At 36.7% G+C, this 22525-nt stretch overlaps 2 protein-coding genes across 3 annotated transcripts in view; one reads left to right on the top strand and one right to left on the bottom strand.

Moving 5' to 3' along the window:
* The window catches only part of P2RY12 (purinergic receptor P2Y12), a 49389-nt gene extending 28154 nt beyond the window's left edge, over positions 1–21235 (bottom strand). The window contains exon 1 of the mRNA XM_036443867.2: positions 21068–21235. The gene's annotated coding sequence lies outside the window, so the exon portion shown is untranslated. The remainder of the gene's footprint in view (positions 1–21067) is intronic.
* MED12L (mediator complex subunit 12L) overlaps positions 1–22525 on the top strand; it is a 353473-nt gene that overhangs the window by 282360 nt on the left and 48588 nt on the right. The window contains exons 21-35 of one of the 2 annotated variants that reach the window (XM_045584086.1): positions 851–1075; positions 1649–1790; positions 3252–3372; positions 3720–3821; positions 4628–4741; positions 9358–9557; positions 12418–12606; positions 13574–13648; positions 13757–13947; positions 14740–14901; positions 17261–17372; positions 19052–19141; positions 20158–20267; positions 20459–20594; positions 21431–21592. In XM_045584086.1, the coding sequence (XP_045440042.1) occupies positions 851–1075; positions 1649–1790; positions 3252–3372; positions 3720–3821; positions 4628–4741; positions 9358–9557; positions 12418–12606; positions 13574–13648; positions 13757–13947; positions 14740–14901; positions 17261–17372; positions 19052–19141; positions 20158–20267; positions 20459–20594; positions 21431–21592 (2131 nt within the window). Of the gene's footprint in view, positions 1–847; positions 1076–1648; positions 1791–3251; positions 3373–3719; positions 3822–4627; positions 4742–9357; positions 9558–12417; positions 12607–13573; positions 13649–13756; positions 13948–14739; positions 14902–17260; positions 17373–19051; positions 19142–20157; positions 20268–20458; positions 20595–21430; positions 21593–22525 lie in introns of both variants that reach the window. The other variant, XM_045584085.1, reaches the window with a different exon arrangement.

Here is a 22525-nt window from a genome sequence, read left to right as displayed (position 1 = left end):
AGAGCTTCCGAATAGTGGTGGATGCTGCTTATGAACTCATGTCCACAGCAATAGGAAGGAACAGCTAAGTATACATGAAATCAGATTGTCCCTCAGCCACATCTGCAGAGCCAGATTGGATCAGATACTTACTAATTCCCTTTGTACTTCTAACATTCTATGTCATATTCAAATATAACTCACTGAAACATACTCTGTTTTCATGATAGGCCAGCCTCTTAAAAAATCTCTTAATCCTGCTACAAGACAGAACATGATAAACTAAATAATAGTTTATTCACTCTTATTTAACTTATGTGTCATCCATTTCCCCTACTGGAATGCAAGCTCCTGGAGGGCAGGGGATGAGCCTCTCTCCCACAGCTGGACCAGTGGCCGCTGGACCTCCGCTGGATACCCTGTACCTAGGGCAATATTTTTCCAGGATATGTAATTACGACTAAACCCTGAGTTATTACTGATGTGTAGTAGTCTAACCTATTTTTATTCTTAAGTAATAACATTTTGCAACTATTGTTCAGAGACAGTTGTTGTAAGCCTTAGTAAATTCTTTTATTTTTGAAACATATAAAATGTAGAAAAAATTTAGAGAATGATTAAGATTAATAACCTAGTTCTTATTCTTGTTTTGTTCTTCACAACCCATTCAGCAACTATTTATTGACCAACAAATACATTCCAGGCACTATGCTTAGTGCTGATTATTAAGAAATTGGAATCAAGAACTCAATATGATTCTTTTATAAGAATACATTACAGTTGCTACATTTAATCTGTCCTTAAATTAACTAACTTTCTATTATTCTAGTTTTTTTGTTTTTTTTAACTCTTCTTCTTATAACCCCAGTAGTGCCTGTTCAAAAGTTAAGCAGACAATATATAATAATGTGATACCTGCTAACTCTAACTTGAGATGGGATCCGGACTTCATGATGGATTTTATTGAGAATCCTTCAGCTTGTTGCATCAACTACTCTATGCTAGGCAAGATCCTCAGTGACAACGCAGCCAATCGCTACAGCTTTGTCTGCAATACACTCATGAATGTATGTATGGGCCACCAGGATGCTGGAAGGTGAGCTGAGTTACCCTGAAATTATGACTAACCATAGTTCTTGCTTTGGTGCAGCTTTGAAATTAACTTCCTTAGTAATTGCCTAGGCTGACAGTTGAATTTTGTTTTCTTTTTTTTAAATGGATATTTTTTATCTGCTCTGTACTATGATTTTCTTAACCAAAGAGACAAAAACATATACAAGATAAAAATACAAATACATATAAAAATTGCCTATATTTTTAAAACACTGTATTTAGGCCTATGTAAATTACAAATTTTCTAAAAATAATGTTTATATTCTTAAAAGTTCATTATATAGGTCAGGTTTTTTCACAGTGTAAAAATATATAATTGACATCTGTAATGGTTATTGTTTGTTGTTTATCAGCATTAAAAACAGAAAACATTTAAAACCATTCACTTTTACCTTCTCCAGGTTCTACTAGGTTATTTGTCAAGTGGGTATTTATTATATCCGTGACTATAAAAAATAAATGACTTGTTTATGTAATGAAATATGTGTTCTTAAGTATGTTACATGTAGTATTTCTTTTTTGTTACTTTCTACTATGTATGTTCTTTTCTTTCTAGGATTAATGACATAGCTAATTTCTCCTCCGAGCTGACAGCATGCTGCACTGTTCTTAGTTCAGAGTGGCTGGGAGTTCTGAAGGCTCTCTGCTGTTCTTCCAATCACGTGTGGGGGTTCAATGATGTACTTTGCACAGTAGATGTAAGTGTTCTTTTTCACTAAAAAATTCAACTGCAATTAAATATTTAGTTAGTGAGTAATTTTTTTTAATTGACTCAACCCTTAATTGAAATGTAAAATATTTTTTCCTTTTCTCACTTTAAGCAGTACACCAGAGTCTGGTGGGTGCTGTGTTGCATGAGAATGTTCAGGCTCAGATTCATTGGGGCATCCAGTCTTTCTTAGTGATTGCGTCTGAAAGTGATGAAAATGTATCTGTTATATATCACAGATTCTCTAGAATATCATATGCGTGATATGTGAATTTCCTAAAAATTCATCTTGATTCTTTATCTATTTTTGCCTATCACTTTTTAGTATGATCTTTTGTATGTTCCTATATCGTACATATAGAACAATTTTGTGTATTTAAAACAAAAAAATACCTCCCAGTTGAAGTTGAACTGCCTAGTTCTGATATCTCAAGTCTGGGTTGGACAGTCCTACTCCCTTCTGTGTCTCCCTAAGATTTTAGGCATGTCAAACTCCAACCAAAGGTGTTTTTCTAGACAGGAAAGACCCATATTTTTATCTTTAACACTGTTTCTTACTCTCTTAATTGTTTTTCTTATACTTTATCTCTGGCTAGTTCATGCATCTGTAAAGTTGGAATTAAAAGTATAAACCTCTTAAGATATGTACACATATAATATAATACCTTAATAAAAAATGAAAAAGTAAATAAAACAAAATAAAAAATTATAAAACAAACAAACAAAAAACAACAGTGTGAACCTCATGATGTTGTGCTGTTAAATGAGGTGATTTTTTGTAGATTGCTAACCACACTCCCTGGCATATACTAAAACTTAATATGAAGGCTGCTATTATATATGGTTTTTTAAATTATTATTATTTTCTGCCAAAGTCTTGTGAAATCTGTAAAGGTATAGGTTATATTGTGAATAAATTAACTTCTCTTCCTCTTTTCTCTCTTTTTAAAATTTAAGAGTCAATTGTAAATTTTCAGAGTTGTTTTTAAAACTAATTTAATTATATTGAAGACTGATTACTTTGTTATTCCTGAATAGAACCCCAAGCCAATCCTGAGGCTTATCGTTTTAACTAGGGCAACCTCCAGGTTTTTCTTTGCTTATTAATGGCTACCCTTAAATGACAGAACCTACTGAATTTTGCAGAAAAGTTGTATTTTTGCTACATCTTTTATTGGTTTATTGATTTTTCTTCTTATTGTTTTCTTTTCCAATCATTTATACTCAACATAAAGCCCAGTGACTTCTTGCAGTGTTGGGATGTGGGTAAACCTCATCAGTTGTCTTATAAAGTAGAAATAGGCTTAGAGAGGAATACTCATGCTAAGTTTCATTCACTTATTTGGGGATCTGAAATCTCATTGGTATTGCCTACATTCTCTTAGTTATTAATCTTAGCTGCTACTGAAGAGGTGTTAGGTATTAAAACGTGTCAATGTTTTTCTTGAAGGTGAGTGACCTTTCATTCCATGATTCACTAGCTACTTTCATTGCTATCCTGATAGCACGGCAGTGTTTCTCCCTGGAGGACGTCGTGCAGCATGTGGCACTGCCCTCTCTCCTCGCGGCAGGTGAGCGGCGTCGGGGTGGCCGTGGGCAGGTGGTGCTGGTCTTGGTGGGATGGTGTCTAACTCGTGAACCCCAGAGGGTAGTACTCAAGGGCACACACTTTGGACTGTGGTGTGGCCTGCAGGTAAAGGTGGTGGAATTGTATATCTTGTTCTGCACAGAGCACTGTGACTCCCTGGATGTTGGTACCTGGTTTTGAGGAAGCATGTACATTTAAGTGTCTGAGGCCTTACTTTTTACCATGAGTAGCATGTTTTAAATTATTCCAGAAAGTTTAGCTTAATAATAAGCCTGAAGCCTTGTTCTTGAGCATGTGAGGAAACTTGCTTTGGAAATCCTTCTTCCGCAGCTTGTGGAGACGCGGATGCTGAGCCCGGGGCCAGGATGACCTGCCGCCTCCTGCTCCATCTCTTCCGAGCCCCCCAGGCCTGCTTATTACCTCAGGCAGCCGGTGAGCTGATAGCCCCAAACCTCTGATTATGTTTTCATTTGCAGCTACAGGTTCTCAAATGACCAAGTAGGCTGTTCATCCTGTAATTTCCTTCCTGACTTTGGGGGGCCTGCTTGAGGGTGATGAAGGGGTGTAGTGATGCCACTGAGAAAGCTGTCAACACCTTTCATTTATGTAATATCAGGATGTGTTGAGAAACTCAAATCCAAAGTTAATAAACAATAAAAATACTTTTGCTCTTAGGCCAGCCATGCTGGTGGGCAGCATGATCCTCTAACATACTATCCATGTTATTGTAGTTGTGAATCACAGCATAGCAGCTTAGGGCATGATTCATTTATGTTTTTACTAAGGGAAGAAAATCTAGGGATGCTGGTGAAGTCTGTTCCTAAAGATAATTTCCATGTTAGGTTGTGTGTGTGTGTGTGTGTGTGTGTGTGTGTGTGTGTGTGTGTGTGTGTTGTGTGTGTGTGTGTGTGGAGAGAGAGAGAGAGAGAGAGAGAGAGAGAGAGAGAGAGAGAGAGAGGAGAAGAGAGAGGCCATCAGCAATAAATGGATGAAAATCCTAATGTTTTTGACCCATCTCTCTAAGGAGCAAAGACATTATTATTTTAATAGTAAATAAAAGGTTAAATCCAGAGTGCTGGCAATGTTTCTTAGTGAATTCATGAAGCATCAATTAAAGCTAGCTAATGGCAATTAAGCGCCCACAGTCTAACAATGAAAAGCCCTATGACTGTAAATGGTTACAAAATACTGTTAATAATGGTGAAGAGATTATGAAAGGTTTGTTCTTGTTCTCATAGGCAAACCTTTCCCTGGAATAAGATCATCTTGCGATAGACACCTTTTAGCTGCTGCTCACAACAGCATCGAAGTGGGAGCAGTGTTTGCTGTTTTAAAAGCAATTATGATGCTTGGTAAGACTGTCTTGGCACTAAGCTTGGTTAATCACCAGAAGTTTCATTCTATTTAATATTAATAGAAATGTTTTTGTTGTTGTTATTGTTGTTGTTGTTGTTGTTATTAGCTTTCCCCAGGTCCAAGTTCAGTTGTACTCCAGGAAGTCTATATTTTACCTACAACACTGGTAGAATTTAAATATATTTTTTGGTGGAGTTTTAAAAGCATGCTATCTCTTGATGTAATAGATCCTCAGACCCTCTGGCTTGTGTTGTCTTCATCTGTTGGTGTAAGTCACACTTTGTGATGGACACAGAAAACTCGATGACCTAGCCAAAGGTTTGAGTCCCGTGTTATATTCTAGGAGTAAATTAACTGAAAACCTGGATTTTAATCACAGTGACCCTGCTTGCACTGTGACCCTGAACCATAGTTTTTCATCAACCAGGTGGTTATTTGCATTGAGATTGATACTACTGATAAATCAGTATTAGATATCATAATTTCTTTTTTATATAATTTATAATGACCCAAGATTTATTTTATGTTTTTATTGGTATATACTCCTGGAGTAGTAGCATTGCCTTTTCTGTTCATTTATAGTGCAATGCTTAAGACATTTTTATTCTGTAAATTAGGAGAATGATCGGGAAGTCTTGAATCACACTATCTCTTCCAACTTTGGGTACCCTCTTTTGGCCTTCACTAAACAAACTATCTCTTATGTTCTCAAGGAGCCCCCTTTCATTAGAACAGAAGTTACTGCATTGATTTGATGAATCTTAAAGACCATGTTTGAGGATAAAGACTATCCCTTTATACTTCTTGGAAAGTATTATTTTGTGATGATAAAGAAGGAAAACAGGGCTTTCATAAAACAGATGATTAAAAGTGCATCTAGCCCTAAAAAACTTGGCTCAGTGGATAGAGCGTTGGCCTACAGACAGAGGGTCCCAGGTTTGATTCTGGTCAAGGGCACATGCCTGGGTTGCAGGCTCATGCAGAAGGCAGCTAATCAATAATTCTCTTTCATCATTGATGTTTCTATCTCTCCTTCTCCCGTCCTCTCTGAAATCAACAAAGAAATATATTATAAAGTACATCTAAAAATATCTACATGTACACACACACACACACACGCATACATATATACATGTGTGCAAATTAATAAATGTGCATCTAAACATATACCCACAAACATATAACATACACATATACATATGACTACATATGTATACACACACATACATGATGCTCCTATTATGCCCAGGAATTTTTAAGTAAAAAGAAAAAGATAAAGTCACATGGATGGCTACAGCCTTCCTTTAAGCTCAGGAGTTTGTATATACAGCCAACATTAAATTATCATCTCAATAATAAAATTTCTGTACTCTGATGATATTTGAAAGGAAAGATGGCTGTTTAGTTCCATTTAATAATTAAGGTAGAGACCATTGTTAACTGTATTTTGTTTATGTTAAAAACATAAACATAACCATGAAGTTAGGGATTCACCATTTTACTGTGGTAGCTAATGTTCATCAGAGAAACTATGTAGAAGAGTTCCCATAAACTAATTTTGGAAATGTGACTGCATTAAGTGATAGATATTTTAATGGCAGAAACCAAGATGAGTGCAATTTAGACATTGTCCTTTTGGTTTGAAGGACTGGTTTGATCACAAGTAAAATTGGCCGACCTCTTTAAATCTCCAAATAACCATAGTTTACTATCCATGTATAATCACCAATTCATTTTTCTTTGACTGCTTCTCCTTGACCTTTTTATTTTATTTAAAGATATGTTTTAATTGATTTCAGAGAGAGGACGGGAGAGGGAGAGAAAGATTTCAGAGAGAGGACGGGAGAGGGAGAGAAAGATTGAAACAGCAATGGTGTGAAAGAATCGCCAATTGGCTGCCTCCTGCCCTCCCACTATTGTGGTTCAAGCTCAAAACCCAGGCATGCACCCTGATTGGGAATTGAACTGTGACCTCCCAGTTCATAGGTCAACACTCAACCACAAATCCACTCTATCTGGGCTCTTGAGCATTTTTATTGGCTTCAATTCTTGGAGGACTCTACATCTTTCTAAGCATTGCTTCCCAATGGATCGGGATTAGGCCTGTTGAATGTCAGCAGAGCACGAGGCCTGGCTGTCACTGCACACTGTTCTAATGTTCTATTGTCTATATCTGTGATTGGCAAACTGCAGCTCATGAGCCACATGCGGCTCTTTGGCCCCTTGAGAGTAGCTCTTCCACAAAATACTATAGCTTGGGCGAGTCTATTTTAAAGAAGTGACATTAGAAGAAGTTTAAGTTTAAAAAATTTGGCTCTCAACAATGTGGAGTTTCCTCAAAAAACTGAAAATGGAACTCCCATTTGACCCAGTAACCCCACTTCTAGGAATATATCCCAAGAAACTAGAAACACCAATCAGAAAGGATATATGCACCCCTATGTTCATAGCAGCACAATCTACAATAGCCAGAATTTGGAAACAGCTTAAGTGTCCGTCAGCAGATGATTGGATCCAAAAACTATGGTACATCTACACAATGGAATACTATGCTGCCATAAAAAAGAAGGAATTCTCATCATTTGCAGCAACCTGGATGGAATTGGAGAACATCATGCTGAGTGAAATAAGCCAATCAATGAAAGAGAAACACCACATGACCTCACTCATTTGTGGATAATAAAGAGCATTATAAACTGATGAACCAAAAAATAGATATAGAGACAGTATATCAACAAGTATACTGTCAAATTACAGCAGGGAGGGGAGGAAGATATGGGGGAGATAATAGATCAACCAAAGGACTTTTATACATGCATATAAGTACAACCAATGGGCACAAAACTCTGGGGAGGGAGGGGATGTGTGGGAGGGAGGGAGGAGGGCCAAAAAAAATCAATAAAATATATTTTTAAAAAAAATCTTCAAAAAAATAAAATAAAATTTGGCTCTCAAAAGAAATTTCAATTGTTGTACTGTTGATATTTGGCTCTGTTGACTAATGAGTTTTCCGACCACTGGTCTATATGATTGTAGAAGGTTCTGGTACAACCTCCAGGTCATCCTAACATCTATAATGATTTGAGGATCTCCTAGTCTGGGACTAGCAGATATGTTTGTTTCTTTGTTTTTGCAGAAGTTTTAACTTATCTATCTCACATGTTCTAACCAATGTTCTCTCAAGTCCTGTCCATCAGGACTGATGTTGATTTAGAGAAATAGAACTGTTATATAGAATTTGGTTTCTAATGTCTATAGCAGTTTAACTTAAGGTGTAAAAATAGTTGTTTATATCACTGAAAAGCATGCTAAATTTTGATACACATAGAATCTGGTCTTTCAACTCCTAAAGAACTCTGTATACATGTGTGCAAATTAATAAATGTGCATCTAAACATATACACACTTATAAACATTTGATAAACATTTCTCATTAAAATACATGGACACATATTACCAATTTCACTTTTCCCATAGGAGTTTATTAAATTCATATATATATATATATATATATGAAGGTATTAATGAGTTGAAATGTATTTTTATTCTTCCTTTCCTTTTAATGATTTTATAAGTAAATATTCAATAAGCAATTCTTATTTTTTTTAATTTTTTTCATCAGAGTCAATACTTTTTCCTAGTTGACTTATAGGTTTTAAAAGAGTTTTTGCACTGACCTGGGCTTGGTTTTGCTCTGAGAGCCTCCTGTAAATTCACTTGTTGGCTCCAGGAAATTTTTTCTCTGAAGGCTTATGGTCCTGTGGGTAAACAGGCCAAAGATTGGGGGCTCTGTTGTCATTTGGCAAGGTTTATTACCAAAATAATTTCATTATTTCAGCTTCAAAATATGACAGTTCTTTGTCTTTCATAGCTAAGAGAAGATGTCTTTTATCTAGATAGTCAATCTTTCTGCTGAGTGTTTCCCCCAGAACTTTTTTTTAAGTAAGGAAAACACTTTCCTTAGCTTCATTTTAGTTGGATATATTAGAGATTGGTGAGAATGAAGTTTTCTTTCTAAGTTGGTGTTTACAGAAAGGAAAGTGAAAGACAGGGATTATTCAATGAATGCCCTATTTTCCAGGGCTTTCTTAGTATGTATTGCCCCTTTCCATTCCCAGGGAAATAAATCTCTCTTGTCAAGAAGTTGATAGTAAGGTGGGCTAAGGCAAAACTTTTCTCTTGACCTATGGATAGAAAATAAGTCATTGTAAGAGAAATGGAAAAGGGACATCTAGCAGGGTGAGTAACCCTTCTTTTCCTTGTCTATAAGTCAAATGAATTTGAATACATTGATGCTTGAAATATTGGTGAAATCAGTGTTCTGTGATTATTAAGTGTGATTCAGAATGGCCTTTTCAAGTTTAGTGAAAGCATACTTAAATCTATAAACAAAGTAAGGATTGAGTCTTGAACTTGCTTTTCTTCCATGTCTGATAAAACTTCTCTGGGTTCATGCATTTATTCTCTTGATCCATTCTCTTCATTGCTGCACAGCTTTGCAATAATACCATTCACGTACTGTAAACTCCTGAAAGCTTGTCTCATTTACTTCTCAAATAATTGGCAAAATTTTGAATGTGTGTGATTTTGGTTTTTTGATTCTGTTATTTAGGAGATGCCAAAATTGGCAATAATAGTGTCAGCTCTCTAAAGAATGATGACTACACCATGAGGGGTTTTCGGCGTGATGGGAATGCTGATGATATTTGGACTGCCTCACAAACTGCAAAATCATGTGGAAGAAGCATTTCCATAGAAACGGCCAACTTAAAAGAATATGCTAGATATGTACTGAGAACTATCTGTCAACAGGTATCTTCAGATTTAATTGGCCTTTAACTTTGAATATGTAACTGTTGCTTTGGAAAGAGAATCTCACTACTGTATAAAATGTGTACATAGATGGTCCTTATTTTCCTGCTTTGTTTTGACATAATTTCAACGTGCTGAAAAGGTGCAATAATAATAAAGAACTGTAGTATATCTTTATACAAATTCACTAACTTTTTACATTTTGCCACATTTGCTTTATAATTCTACTTCTGTGTGTCAGTATGGATGCATATGCTTAATTTTTTTTTCCTGAGTCATTTGAGAGTAGTTGGCATACATTATTCTTTTTATTTTTGAATACTTTAGTGTTTGTTAACATAAACAAAATACAGTTTAAAAAAAAAAAAAACTCGGGAAATTTAGCATTAGTCCAGTAAATTTTTCTCACCTATTGACCACATTCCAATTTTGTCAGTTGTCCCGACTATGTTGGATTTGTGTGAAGTTTCCTGTAGATTAGCTTCAGATCATGCATTGCTAGCTAGACACTACCGCAGTAATGCTGGATTCTTCTCGGGTTCTCTCATTGGAAGGCCTGTGATGTCCATACGCACCACACTGGTGATGTTAACCTTATCAAGATGTCTCCATTGTATGAATTCAAAATTTCTCTGCTGCACAATTATTAACTTTCCTTGTAATTAATAAACAGTCTTTGGAAAGACACTTTAAAACAATGCAGATATTCTCATCAAATTCTCTTAACTTGCACATATCATCTATTTTTATTATTGTCCAAACCAGTCTTTACTGTGATGGGTGCAAGATGGTGATTTTTCTCTAAACTCCTCAGCTCTCCGGTTACCAGTTTGCACTCTTCCCTAAGGAAAGCCTGCCCTTTCTTATATTTACTAATTTTCCATATGGTTTATGATTTACTGTCCTTGGTTATGTTCATGTTCAAATTGCCCAGACTTTTCCAGACTCTTTTCATGCTGGACCTCATGTTATTTTGATATGTCTTTATCTTTATCTTTACTTACAGTCCAATCCCACAAGTCCTTTGTGTTCCCCATTCCACATTAATATTGCCTTCTTCCACACTAAGAACCCCACTCCCAATAACATTAACCCTTTACTTATTTCTATAATATACCTGTAATAGTTTCAGATATGTTATACCCATACCACTATGAAAAACAAGCCTACTAAAAGGATTTGAAGATTTGTTTATAATTCTCCCCTAAGAGTTTACTGTATTATGTTAAATCATTTGAACTTTCTCCTTCACTGTGGATATATTTCTCACTTGAAATAGAATTGATTTTTATCTGTTTCTGTTTACATTCAGTGTAAGTCCATCCTGCTCCCCCGCCCAGCTCTGTCTTTAGAATAGCATGCTTCCACAGGCCAACTATGCAAAAGCTATATTCAGAGATATATCCTTCTCCCTTATCCCTGCTACCCTTTGTCTTGCCCTGCCCTAGGTGATCAGTTTTATTATCTTCTGCTTTAACTTTTCATATATTTTTTTTTAATTTCTCCTTTCTTATTAAAAGAATCAAGGCATACTATATATAATCTTTTTTACTTTCCAAATCTTGACAGGGTCATGTTTTTATAACCATGGTAAAAGTTAGCTAAATAGTTATATAGGTACTAGAGGCCTGGTGCATGAATTCATACACCAGTGTGGTCTGGCCAGCCCACCCAGGCCTATCAGGTGGGGTCAGCTCGGGGAGGGGATGTGAGAGGTTGGCCGGCTGGCCCCACCCCTGATTGGGATGGTGGGTAGCAATCCGGGGTAGGGCCAGCCAGGGGGAGGGGCCATGGGTGGTTGGCCAGCTGGCCCTGCCCCCATGGTTGAATTCCCAGTTGTACTCCTGGTAGAGGGGATAATTTGCATATTAGCCTTTTATTATATAGGATTAAGAAGTTGTTGGGTTGTGCATTGGTTCCCTACTGTGAGGGCAGTTGGAATTACCTGAAAAGTTAAAATTGTTTTTGATGCCTTAAGAAATGACTGCTATCTGGTCCTATGACCTAAAATTGACTTAATTGATTGGCTGTAGGGCCCAGGCTTTGTTAACAAGGTCCTGAGGTGATTTTAATGGATAATCAGCATTTAGTCACTGGTATAATGGTTAAGAAACAATTTTCATTTTAAACAGATCTGGATGGGGCTCAGGAACAATTGACAAAGTCTTAACTCATTTAAAATAAGAGTTTTCTTTGAAAAACTGATGAAGAAAAGGTGATAGCAGTTTAAATTAGTAGAAACTCTCCACAAGTTAATTAGCCATATGCATCAGTAGCCTTCAATTTTTGTTATACTTCTTAACCCAGCAATTGTACTTTATGAAATTTATCCTGAGAAAACAATTGTACAGAGAATAGATGTACACAAACATTTATTTATAATACTAATATTGTAATATCAAACTGGAAGATAATTTTTTGAATGTTGTACTGTGTTCTACTCAGTAGAACACAGCATAATGCATTTCATAAAAAAAATGGCATCTTATAGACTCATTGCCCTTACATATGGCAAGTAAAAAAAACTGATTGTAAAACAGTTGCAAGAGCCAGAACCCATTTTCCAATTGAAACACATACCAATATTTTTCTTAGCTTTCTTTTCTTTCCTTTTTTTTCCCATACCTGTTTTTTAAATTTTTCTTTATCCAAGATTTCACTTTGTATTCTAAGAATTTAAAATGGTTAGAAGGTTTTTTTTAAAAAAAAACTTATGCCACCATTTTGTGTGTGTAATTATTTTGTGAATTGGAAGATTCCTATCTGCTTTATATTCTATTATGCGCCATGAACTTAGTACATTTTACATAGGCATGTGGAAAGCCCATCCCTACCAATCTAACTGCTGTATGATTTTTAGGAATGGGTAGGAGAACATTGCTTAAAAGAACCTGAAAGGCTGTGCACAGACAAAGAGCTAATATTGGACCCTGTGCTTTCAAATATGCAAGCCCAGAAACTACTGCAGCTCATCTGTTATCCTCATGGCATTAAAGAATGTACTGAGGGGGACAACCTGCAAAGGCAGCACATTAAGCGCATTCTTCAGGTGAGTGACAATAATTTAAAGATTATGTTTCTCTGATTTGGCACATTCCTTGTAATTATAAGAAAAATGACTATAGAGTTCTTACAGGCTCTCTAGGCTTTTCTTATGCCTTAGGACACATCTTGTTAACAAATGTGCAAAATAAGTCGAGATAAAGCAGATGCTCCCAGGCATGGTTTAAAAACCGTGGTGGCTGGATGCTGAGAGGCTGTGTGTGGTTCCCGGGGAAGGGGCTTGGTGCCTGGGCTACCCTCGCTGCTGGGTGCCCACTGCCTCCATCACAGCTTACTGCACAGCGAGCACAGCACAGTTTTCCCACTCTCCAACTTCATTCTGTTAGCGAAAGCAGGCGAATGTAGGTCTTTCCTAAAAGTGAAGTGCTTGCCAGCCCTGTGTGATTCAATTGGTTGAGCGTGGTCTGTGCACTGAAAGTTGGATTCCCAGGCAGGACACATGCCCAGGTTGCAACCTGATCCCCAATGGAGAGGGGAAGAGTGTGCATGAGGCAGCAAATTGATGTTCTGCTCTCACAAAGTTGTTTTTCTCCCTTCCTCTCTCTTTAAAAATCAATAAAAATATTTAAAAAGAAAAAGTGAAATACTTAACAGAGACTTTTTTACTTTTATTGATTTTAAAGAGGAAGGGAGAGAGATAGAAATATCAATGATGAGAGAGAATCATTGATCATCTGCCTCCTTCATACCTCCTACTGGGAATCCTGCCCAAGATCCTGGCTTGTGCCCTGACTGGGAATCGAACTGTGACCTCCTGCTTCATAGGTCGATGCTCAAACACTGAGCCACACTGGCTGAGCATTTAACAAAACTTTTGAAAAGCAGGGGTGCCTGTAGATCCCTTCTTGTGTGTGACTATTCTACTCTTTCTTGAAATAGGGAAACTGCCAGTAATTACTATGTTTTAAGATGTGTAATGTCCTTAATGTTTTAGTTATTTCCATTTTCCCCAGAATCTTGAGCAGTGGACCCTGAGGCAGTCCTGGCTAGAACTTCAGTTAATGATTAAGCAGTGCTTAAAGGACCCAGTGAGTATATCTGAGGGGCATGCATGTGTATAAAATTGTATGAGAAGCAAAGCATGTTGACATTTGAGGATAAAGTATGTGTGCTAGTTTTCTTGTGTCTGACCCTAGGGCTCTGGTTCAGCGGCTGAAATGAACAACTTACTGGACAATATTGCTAAGGCAACCATAGAGGTGTTCCAGCAGTCTGCTGACATGAGCATCAGCTCTTCCAACCCCAGCACGGGGCTCTTCAACCCCAGCGGAATCGGAAGCTCCGATGCAGGCAGCACAAGGCAGAATGGAATAAAGACATTTCTAAGGTATTTTTTTCTGTAGCTTTATTACTAGTAGTCTCTTGTTAATTTTTCACATGTAACACTGTGTTTTATTTGCATAATCAGTATTTTTTTTCATAAAGCTGCAGCAATATGAAGAAAGTAATTACTTGTGTCAATTATCATTATTTATTAATAAGTTAAAGGGCAATACTACATGCTGCATGATATCTTAGTGTTCTAAATACTAGGTTAATCAGGCCCAGACTCCTTGGAACCACAGGTGACATTCAGATGCATTAATTTCTTTAATGTTCACTGTTCTGCCTTCTTTAAAATTTAAAAAAGTTAACACTTTTTCTGCCTTTTTTAAAATTTAGCATTTTTGCATAAATGGTGATCATGAAAGGCATATTAGCTGTATTTCATCATTTTGGTGTAAAGTATAAATTGGTGAATTATAAAACTTTAAAAACAATCTATCAGTGTGTTTAAACATAACCAGAACATTTCATATCCTAACCAGGACAAAAAAGTGTTGGACAAAAGAACTGTTACTAATCAGAGAGCCACAATAATAGAAAAATGTGTTAATAAATTTTTAAACAAACGTTTATTTATAATATCCTTCCAGAACTGTGCCTTTTATTGCCCTCTATAAAAAGTGTGCGCAAATATCTGGTATTTGGCAAGATATTTACTGTGCATTAGCATGGAAATGAAAGGTACATATCTGAATAATCAGTGTATCTTATGTATAAAATTTTTACATGGGAATTTCTATTAAATCTGAGGAAAAGGTGCCTTGTTGGGCATAACACCTGTTTCTGATTTTAGCTCCTCTGAACGCAGGGGTGTGTGGCTGGTGGCCCCACTCATTGCCAGGCTGCCGACCTCGGTGCAAGGAAGAGTCCTGAAAGCTGCTGGGGAGGAGCTGGAGAAGGGACAACACTTGGGTTCTTCTTCAAAAAAGGAAAGAGACAGACAAAAACAGAAAAGGTATGGCTGCAAGGTGTGTCTCTCTGTCAGATTTGAAAGAAAGAAATGTAGCATTCTACAAACATACATGTTCACTGCCCTCCAAATCCACTGAGATTTTATTAAATAAAATTGAAAGTATTTTGTTAGGTGAGGGCACTGTTCCTAAGAAGTTCCAGGTCATACTGTTTACACGTTCTCAGTTCTGCCTACGCACCTGGTCCTCGCTGCACTATGAAAATCCGGACTTCTTAGCCCCATTGCATCCCGAATCAGACCTGGATTGCCACCTGGTGCCTGTTTTCTTCTTTTAATCACTTTCATTTTTATTTTATTACTTAGTTCTTTATGTTTAAAATACATAGAAATGGCCGAGACCGGTTTGGCTCAATGAATAGAGCGTTGGCTTGGGGACTGAAAGGTCCCGGGTTCAATTCCGGTCAAGGGCATGTACCTTGGTTGCAGACATATCCCCAGTGGCGGGGGTGCAAGAGGCAGCTGATCGATGACTCTGTCTCATCGATGTTTCTATCTCTCTCCTTTCCTCTCTGTACAAAATCAATAAAATAAATTTTTTAAAAATAAAATAAAATAAAAGTGTTTCTCTTCAGTTCCCTCAATAAACAATTATATTTGTAAAAAATAATAATAATAAAAATTAAAAAAAAAATACATAGAAATGTTTCTAGCTCTGTCTTCTTGGACCCTGAAATATTTTTAGCATTTAAGGTTCTTGTTCTAGTTTAGATGTTAAAACATACAAACCAAGAATTTAATGTTAATTTATTTTATGCCCTGAGAAGATTTCAAATAATTTTGTTTGAAAACTGACGGTGTTTCTGAAGAAATCTAAAACCACACTCAAATGTGAAAACATGGTGAATTTAGCACCAAAGGATAAAGGGGAAATAATGATAATTTCTTCTGTTTGATTGTGGGAGGATAGGGGTGGGTGGAAGTGAAAGAGGGTACAAGGGGGATAGATGCTGATGGGGGGAGGGAATAAAGAAAAAAAATTTTTTTTAATATATTATTTTCTTCTAATTAATAATATTTTGGTACCATTCATTTGTTGAGCTTTTATAAATGCCAACCTCTATGTAAAATTTATTTCAAACATACTCACACTTTTAAAATCTCATAGCAATCATGAACCAGGTGCTAATCTTAGCTCTACCACTATACACTTTTTACAGATAGAAAAAAAACAACCTGATGCACTAAAAGGTTAAGTAAATTTCTTGAGAACACAGCTAAGGAGCTAGGAAGCTGGGGTTTACACCAGGTGGTCTGGTTTCTGAGCCTGCATTCTTAACTGAAGAACATTTGGTTGAGACCTAACTTTGCTCATATTTTGTTTGTTATCTGATTTTTTTTTATGTTTGCTAGCATTAATTGAACAACCAGATGGCTCAATTTACTTCTCAAAGTTTGCTAGCTAATGGGAGATTGTATGTACATTCCCCAGAGAGGTCAAGAGGCTAGTACAAAGTTTCAAAATGGCCCTTCCCAAGTCAATCTCTCTCAGTCTGTTGATGTAAAATGAAGCAGATTGAAATATTTTGCCCTTGATCTTATTTGAGGAAATTCTTCTTTCCAGTGTAGCAATTAGTTTATAAGTATGACTAGTTAGTTGTTCTCTAATAATTGAATACATTTTAATAGCATTTTTACCAAATGTATTTTTAAAAAATATTTTATTACTTTCAGAGAGGAAGGGAGAGGGAGAAAGAGATAGAAACATCAATGATGAGAGAATCATTGATCAGCTGCCTCCTGCACACCCTCTACTGGGGATTGAGCCTGCAACCAAGGCATGTGCCCTGACAGGGAATCAAACTGTGACCTCCTGGTTCATAGGTTGACACTCTAGCTCTACCGTTGAGTCACACAGGCTGGGCTCACATATCTTAAAACCCCTTGGAAGTCGAGGTTGTGGGGGTCGAGGAGCTGTGCTCCTCAGGTCACAAGCAAGCACTCTGGTGTCTGGCAAGATATTGACTGTGTGTTACTGGGTCCTTAAGCCAGGTGCTGTCTCAGCTCTACAAACACCCCACTGTTTGTTCTCGAGAAATGTGCTGAAAAATAAAACAAGCACAGCAATCAGGGCTGGACCGTGAAATAAGTTTTGTGTGAGAGGAAGTGTACATTTTAAATTTTATTCTGTGTATAAGGTGATATTCCTTCTGATGTCTGCTATAAAATGCAGCTTACTGATGTAAAATACAAATTCTCTTTTTCCTTCTTCACCCTTACACTCTCATTTGCAGTATGAATTTATGCTAGTTATGACTTAGTAAAATAGTGCGTCAAAAACCTGTGTTGCAAGGAAGTAATCCATTCCTTCTAACTAGATCTACTGTTATGATTTGCTTTGTAGTATGTCTCTTTTGAGCCAACAACCATTCCTCTCACTGGTCCTTACCTGCCTTAAGGGACAAGATGAACAACGAGAAGGTCTCCTAATGTCTCTCCAGAATCAAGTTAATCAGGTAAAGTAGAGTAGAGTATTCAGCCAGGCAAGTATTTTTCTAGTGGCATTAATTTGTTTTCCTTTCAAACGCCGAGATTAAACTAATAAGGATGCACTGTGATTGTATTAGATGCAGGTCGACATAATCCATGCTCTATTCTCCTACCTGACATTCTAGTCACTACAAGATTAACAATATTTCATTAATGTCCACAGACTATAAAAGTAACATTTGCATATTTCACATAACTTGGACATGCCTGTTCCTCTCCTGCTCCTGCCTCAGGGGAGGAGTCCGGGGGATGTCCCTGTTGTGGTTGGCATGGCAGGAGGACAGAAATACAGACATAAGGGGATCTTCCACCTTCAGTCAGGGTCTCATCTTGAGCCCTGTAGATGCAGAAACTCCATTTTATTTTACCGCCAGAGCCAGGATGATGCCAGTCAGGTACACAAGATACTCCTTTATAAATCAGAAGTCATTTTGGTTCATTGATAGAGAATACGGACTTTGTCTTTCCGGCAACTACTTGGGCTTACTTCTGCATGTGACTCATTTCAACTATTTTAAGATGGTTCTCATTAGTTAACACATATTTCAGAGCATGGCAAAATGAGATTTTTGTGTGTGTGGTGGGGAAAGGTATGCATTTGTTTTTGCTCCTGCCATCTGATCCTGGGGTGTTGTCCACTTGCAGTTTGCCCTTCCTAAGAACACCTTCCCTTCTTGGGCATTATTCTGAGTTGGGGAAGAAGCACTCACTTTATAAGTGGATATGCCACTTGACTAATGCCCAAATTGTCACATTTTTCATAATAGTATGTATTATCTTTATCAAGAAAGACAAGTCTATAAAATGACAAAGGACACTAAAATAATACTAGTACACTTCAAAAGAACACTAAAATAATAATAGTACATTTGTTAGGGTTCACAGCGTGTCCTTACAAATATAACCCAGAGCTGATATAAAATGTAATTTTATAATATCTGCCTAGTACTTATCTTTATAAGACCAATGAAATGATGTGTAGTTGACCCTTGAGTTGCATGGGGTTTAAGGGTACCGACCCAAAGACAATAAAAAGATTTATATAACTTTTGCCTTCCCAAAACTCCAGTCATCCTCCTGGAATTCACAGTAGATTAGTTCCAGGATCCTCGCTCAGAAATCAAAACCCGAGAATGCTCAAGTCCCTTATGGTGAAGAATAGCACATTATAGTCGGCCCTTTACAATCCACAAGTTTCTAACTTCAAAAAAATACTTTTTCTTGAATATGAAACCCGTATTTATAGAGGGGCTGCCTGCATATTTACTAAAAAATCCATGTGTAAGTGGACCTGCACAGTTCAAACCTATGTTGTTCAAGGGTCAACTATATTTAAAAATTGATCTTTGTTTTTTTTAATGTTTAACATTTAACTTGATGGTCCTCTAAAAATGTTTTCTAAGATATGTCACTGGGTAAGTAATTAGAAAAGATTTTTCTTCTCCTACCTGGAAAGGTAATGAAAAAGAAATAGCTAGATTTTTGTCTGCTTAGTGGAAGAAGAGGAAATTTTTATTTAATTTGCTAAACTGAGAAGTTATTTTTGACCATCAGTAAAAGTTCAATTTAACTTAAAATATGAAAAATTTAATTTTAACAGGGAAAACCAGTTCTGGATTTTTTTTTAATGTATTGTCTGGTTTAGATCTTAAGTAATTGGAGAGAAGAGCGATACCAAGATGACATAAAAGCACGGCAGATGATGCACGAAGCATTGCAGCTCCGTCTGAATTTGGTAAGACATTTCTAGCCTTCTGCCTGTGGTAAACTTATCTCTCATAACCTCCCACTTCCTCTGTGGTCACAAGTCTTCATTGCAAGGTGAGGACCTCTGCTCTTTGCTCTCTGTGCTACTTCCCTGTCCCTCTAACCTTCTGTTTTCCTGGCTGCTGTTCTTCCTGTCTGGCCTGACTTCCGAACAGCAGTAGGTAGGTATTTTAGGCTTTGGGTTGCCTTCTTCAGCCTGGCCCCAGGAATCTTCCTTTAGTGTGTGAGCTTGGAGGAGGACTTAGAGGACCAGTATCCTGAGATGAACATTAGTTTTGACTATACTTATTTAAAAACCATATTAAAATGACATTTAAGTCAAAATTATCAAATAGATCATAAAAACAAATTTTACATGGAATTTCAGAAGTTTAAAATTCTCACACATTGAATATTCCTTTGAATTTTCCTTTCACACCAGACAAGCCAGCTGAAGGGCATTCTGGGGATATTCACCAGTTGATTTCTGCTTAATTCCCACACATGAAAGAGTACACCTGGGGCCATGCCTCCTGCTCATCATTACTTCTGTGTTACTGGATAATTGTGAGTGTTATTATGACAACAGGCTTAGATTCAATAGTAATGGGCAGCACAATCAGATTATGTGGTTTTGCCCTATTTAGACTTAATTTGACTAAAATCACATCATAAAGGAGGGTATCCTGAATGTTTAGGAATAAAAGAAAGCTTGTTATATTGATTTATAGTAGTAGGAGGAGTTATATGTAGATTTTCTACTAAGAGGAAGGTCACTGCCCCTAAGCCTCTGCATGTTCAAGGATTAGCTGTCTAGGGAAAGCTGTAATTCCTATTAATGATGTGCTCACACTCAGGTGCTCTTTCTCTCCCCCAGCCACCCCCTCCCTTTTTTTTTTTTTTTTTTTTTGAGTATTTTCTTTAATTAATCAAACTTTGGCTAAATAAAATGTATTTTTCTCTTTAACACGATGCAGATTTTTATTGTACTTTTTTATGAACTAGGTGGGAGGAATGTTTGACACGGTGCAGAGGAGCACCCAGTGGACCACAGACTGGGCCCTCCTCCTCCTTCAGATCATTACCTCTGGAACCGTTGACATGCACACTAACAAGTACGTACTTATCATTTCTCCTTTCCTTTGCTGCACGTGTTCATGGCAGAAGCTGTGATACACTGATGTTAAATTCTGTCGCATCTTATTTTCTTAGGTACATTCTATGCCTTAAATAAACATTCTCACTTAGCTAAGATTATCTTGGTTTTGCTCTGAGGTAAAAATAATTCTTTTCTGTCCCCTCTTAGTGAATTATTCACAACAGTTCTTGACATGCTGGGTGTCTTAATCAATGGAACATTAGCCTCTGACCTGTCCAACGCATTGCCAGGGGGATCTGAAGAGAACAGACGTGCATACATGAATTTAGTAAAGAAATTGAAGGCAAGTTGTGACCTGCTTATTATGAACTCATATTGTTTGTGGATTTGTTAGTTAGAACATTTTATCTAATTTTACTTTTCATTACATTAAAGGCTATTTGTTGCACTCAAATTAATTTAATCTGATTATTTTGCTATTTGCTTTATATTAGCTCACTAGAACCCCAAAGTAGTAAGCATATAGCTTGAAGGTTTATCTTTTAAAAATATTTATATTCATAAAACATGTTTAATTTTTAAAGTAACTTTAGAAATACATTACCAAATATCTTATCGGGGTGCTAGCATCAGATTTGAGATACATTTTTGACTGGCACATGCAATTGAAAAATAATCGCTTGTACTGATATATCTAAATCCAATTCATTTTACTAACCACTAACACAGTCTTTGCAATAAACTATAAATAAACTGCAGAGGAGAAAAAAAAATCAATATATCTGATGACCTTACAGGAAAATAACCAATGGTTACCTGGTGCTGTGGCCCTGCATGCGAGAACGTGTTCCGTGCTGCGGCTCCTGCCTTCTCATCACATTGCTGTCCTAGATTTTGTCACTTCAGCATTGTGCTGTTTGTTGAGTAACAAGGGTGCCTTTTTATGTATTCTGTTTTCTACCTAAAATGAAGAAATGAAACATCCCACTGTAATGGAGAGCTGCAGCGTAGGCCATGTTCCAAGTGAAAGAACATTTCAGCTATAATGGAAGTGTTTCATAAGGGAACTTCCTTCTGGGCAACTTTTGCCTTCATTGTTATTTTTGTTCCACTTCTCTACTTCTCTTTTCTCTCTGTCTAATTTTTTTAAACTTTTTTTTTTTTTTTTTTTTTTTTTAGAAAGAACTAGGAGAAAAGCGGTCAGAAAGTATTGATAAAGTTCAACAGCTGCTGCCTTTGCCAAAACAGACATGTGATGTCATCACCTGTGAGCCTATGGGTTCCTTGATCGACACAAAGGGAAACAAAATTGCTGGATTCGACTCTATAGATAAAAAACAGGCAAGAGTAAAGTGTTTGTTTCTCGTGTATATAACTACATCTTAAACTTACAAAAACAAAATACAACTTCTTGTCATCCTGTAAAAAGATAAAAAGCATCATAATTTTACAGTTTCCTGGTTTTTAAAAGCATATTTTTATCATTTAATGGTTATTGGCATTATCATAAAAGTTAAATCTTTCAAGATCTTTACTTAGAATTGTACTTGAATTTAAGTGAATTTTTTAAATTCAACAATTGATAACTAAAGAGCTTAGAGTAAAAAAAAAGCAAAAGATCACCTTTGATTTTACTTCAGAATTGGAAATAATACGTTTAGATAAGAGTCTTTATTGATAAAAGTTGTAAGGTAGTAAACTATTTTGAGTAAAAATGTTTAAAGTGATGGTTCTTTATTTTCATGTCAATTAAACAATATTTAATGAACACTTGATTTCATATAAGATAGTAAGCAGGGTTTTCTTATAGTACAAGAAGAGTGGTCCATGATTCTTTCAATGAACATGAACAACCACAGATTCCCAAAATTACAGAGATGGAAAACAGAACGCCTACCCTCTAGTAGTAGATAGAGTATGATGAGGTTTGTGTGTCATGCTAAACAGTGTTAGGGACCCTGAGAAGGAGCCATCACACTCAGATGACAAGTAATTAGCTGAAGCAGCATCCCCAGAAAAATCAACGTGAATCATTTTGAAGGGTTAAGAGTTAGCTGGGAAGTAGGGGAAAATGTAGTACAGAGAAAGGGAAAAATTTATGCAAAGACACAAAAAAGGTGGCTCATTGAACTGCAGTGCTGCAGTAACTCCAAGTACCGTATTTTTCGGACCATAAGACGCACTTTTTTCCCCCCAGAAGTGGGGGGAAAAAGTCCCTGCGTCTTATGGTCCAAATATAGCCTACACATATACTTTTAAAAAAAAGTTTTTTTA

The sequence above is a fragment of the Pipistrellus kuhlii genome, unplaced genomic scaffold (genome assembly GCF_014108245.1).
Source record: "Pipistrellus kuhlii isolate mPipKuh1 unplaced genomic scaffold, mPipKuh1.p scaffold_m20_p_2, whole genome shotgun sequence".
NCBI classification, from domain to species: Eukaryota; Metazoa; Chordata; class Mammalia; order Chiroptera; family Vespertilionidae; genus Pipistrellus; species Pipistrellus kuhlii.
This window is presented reverse-complemented; position numbering and strand designations above follow the sequence as displayed.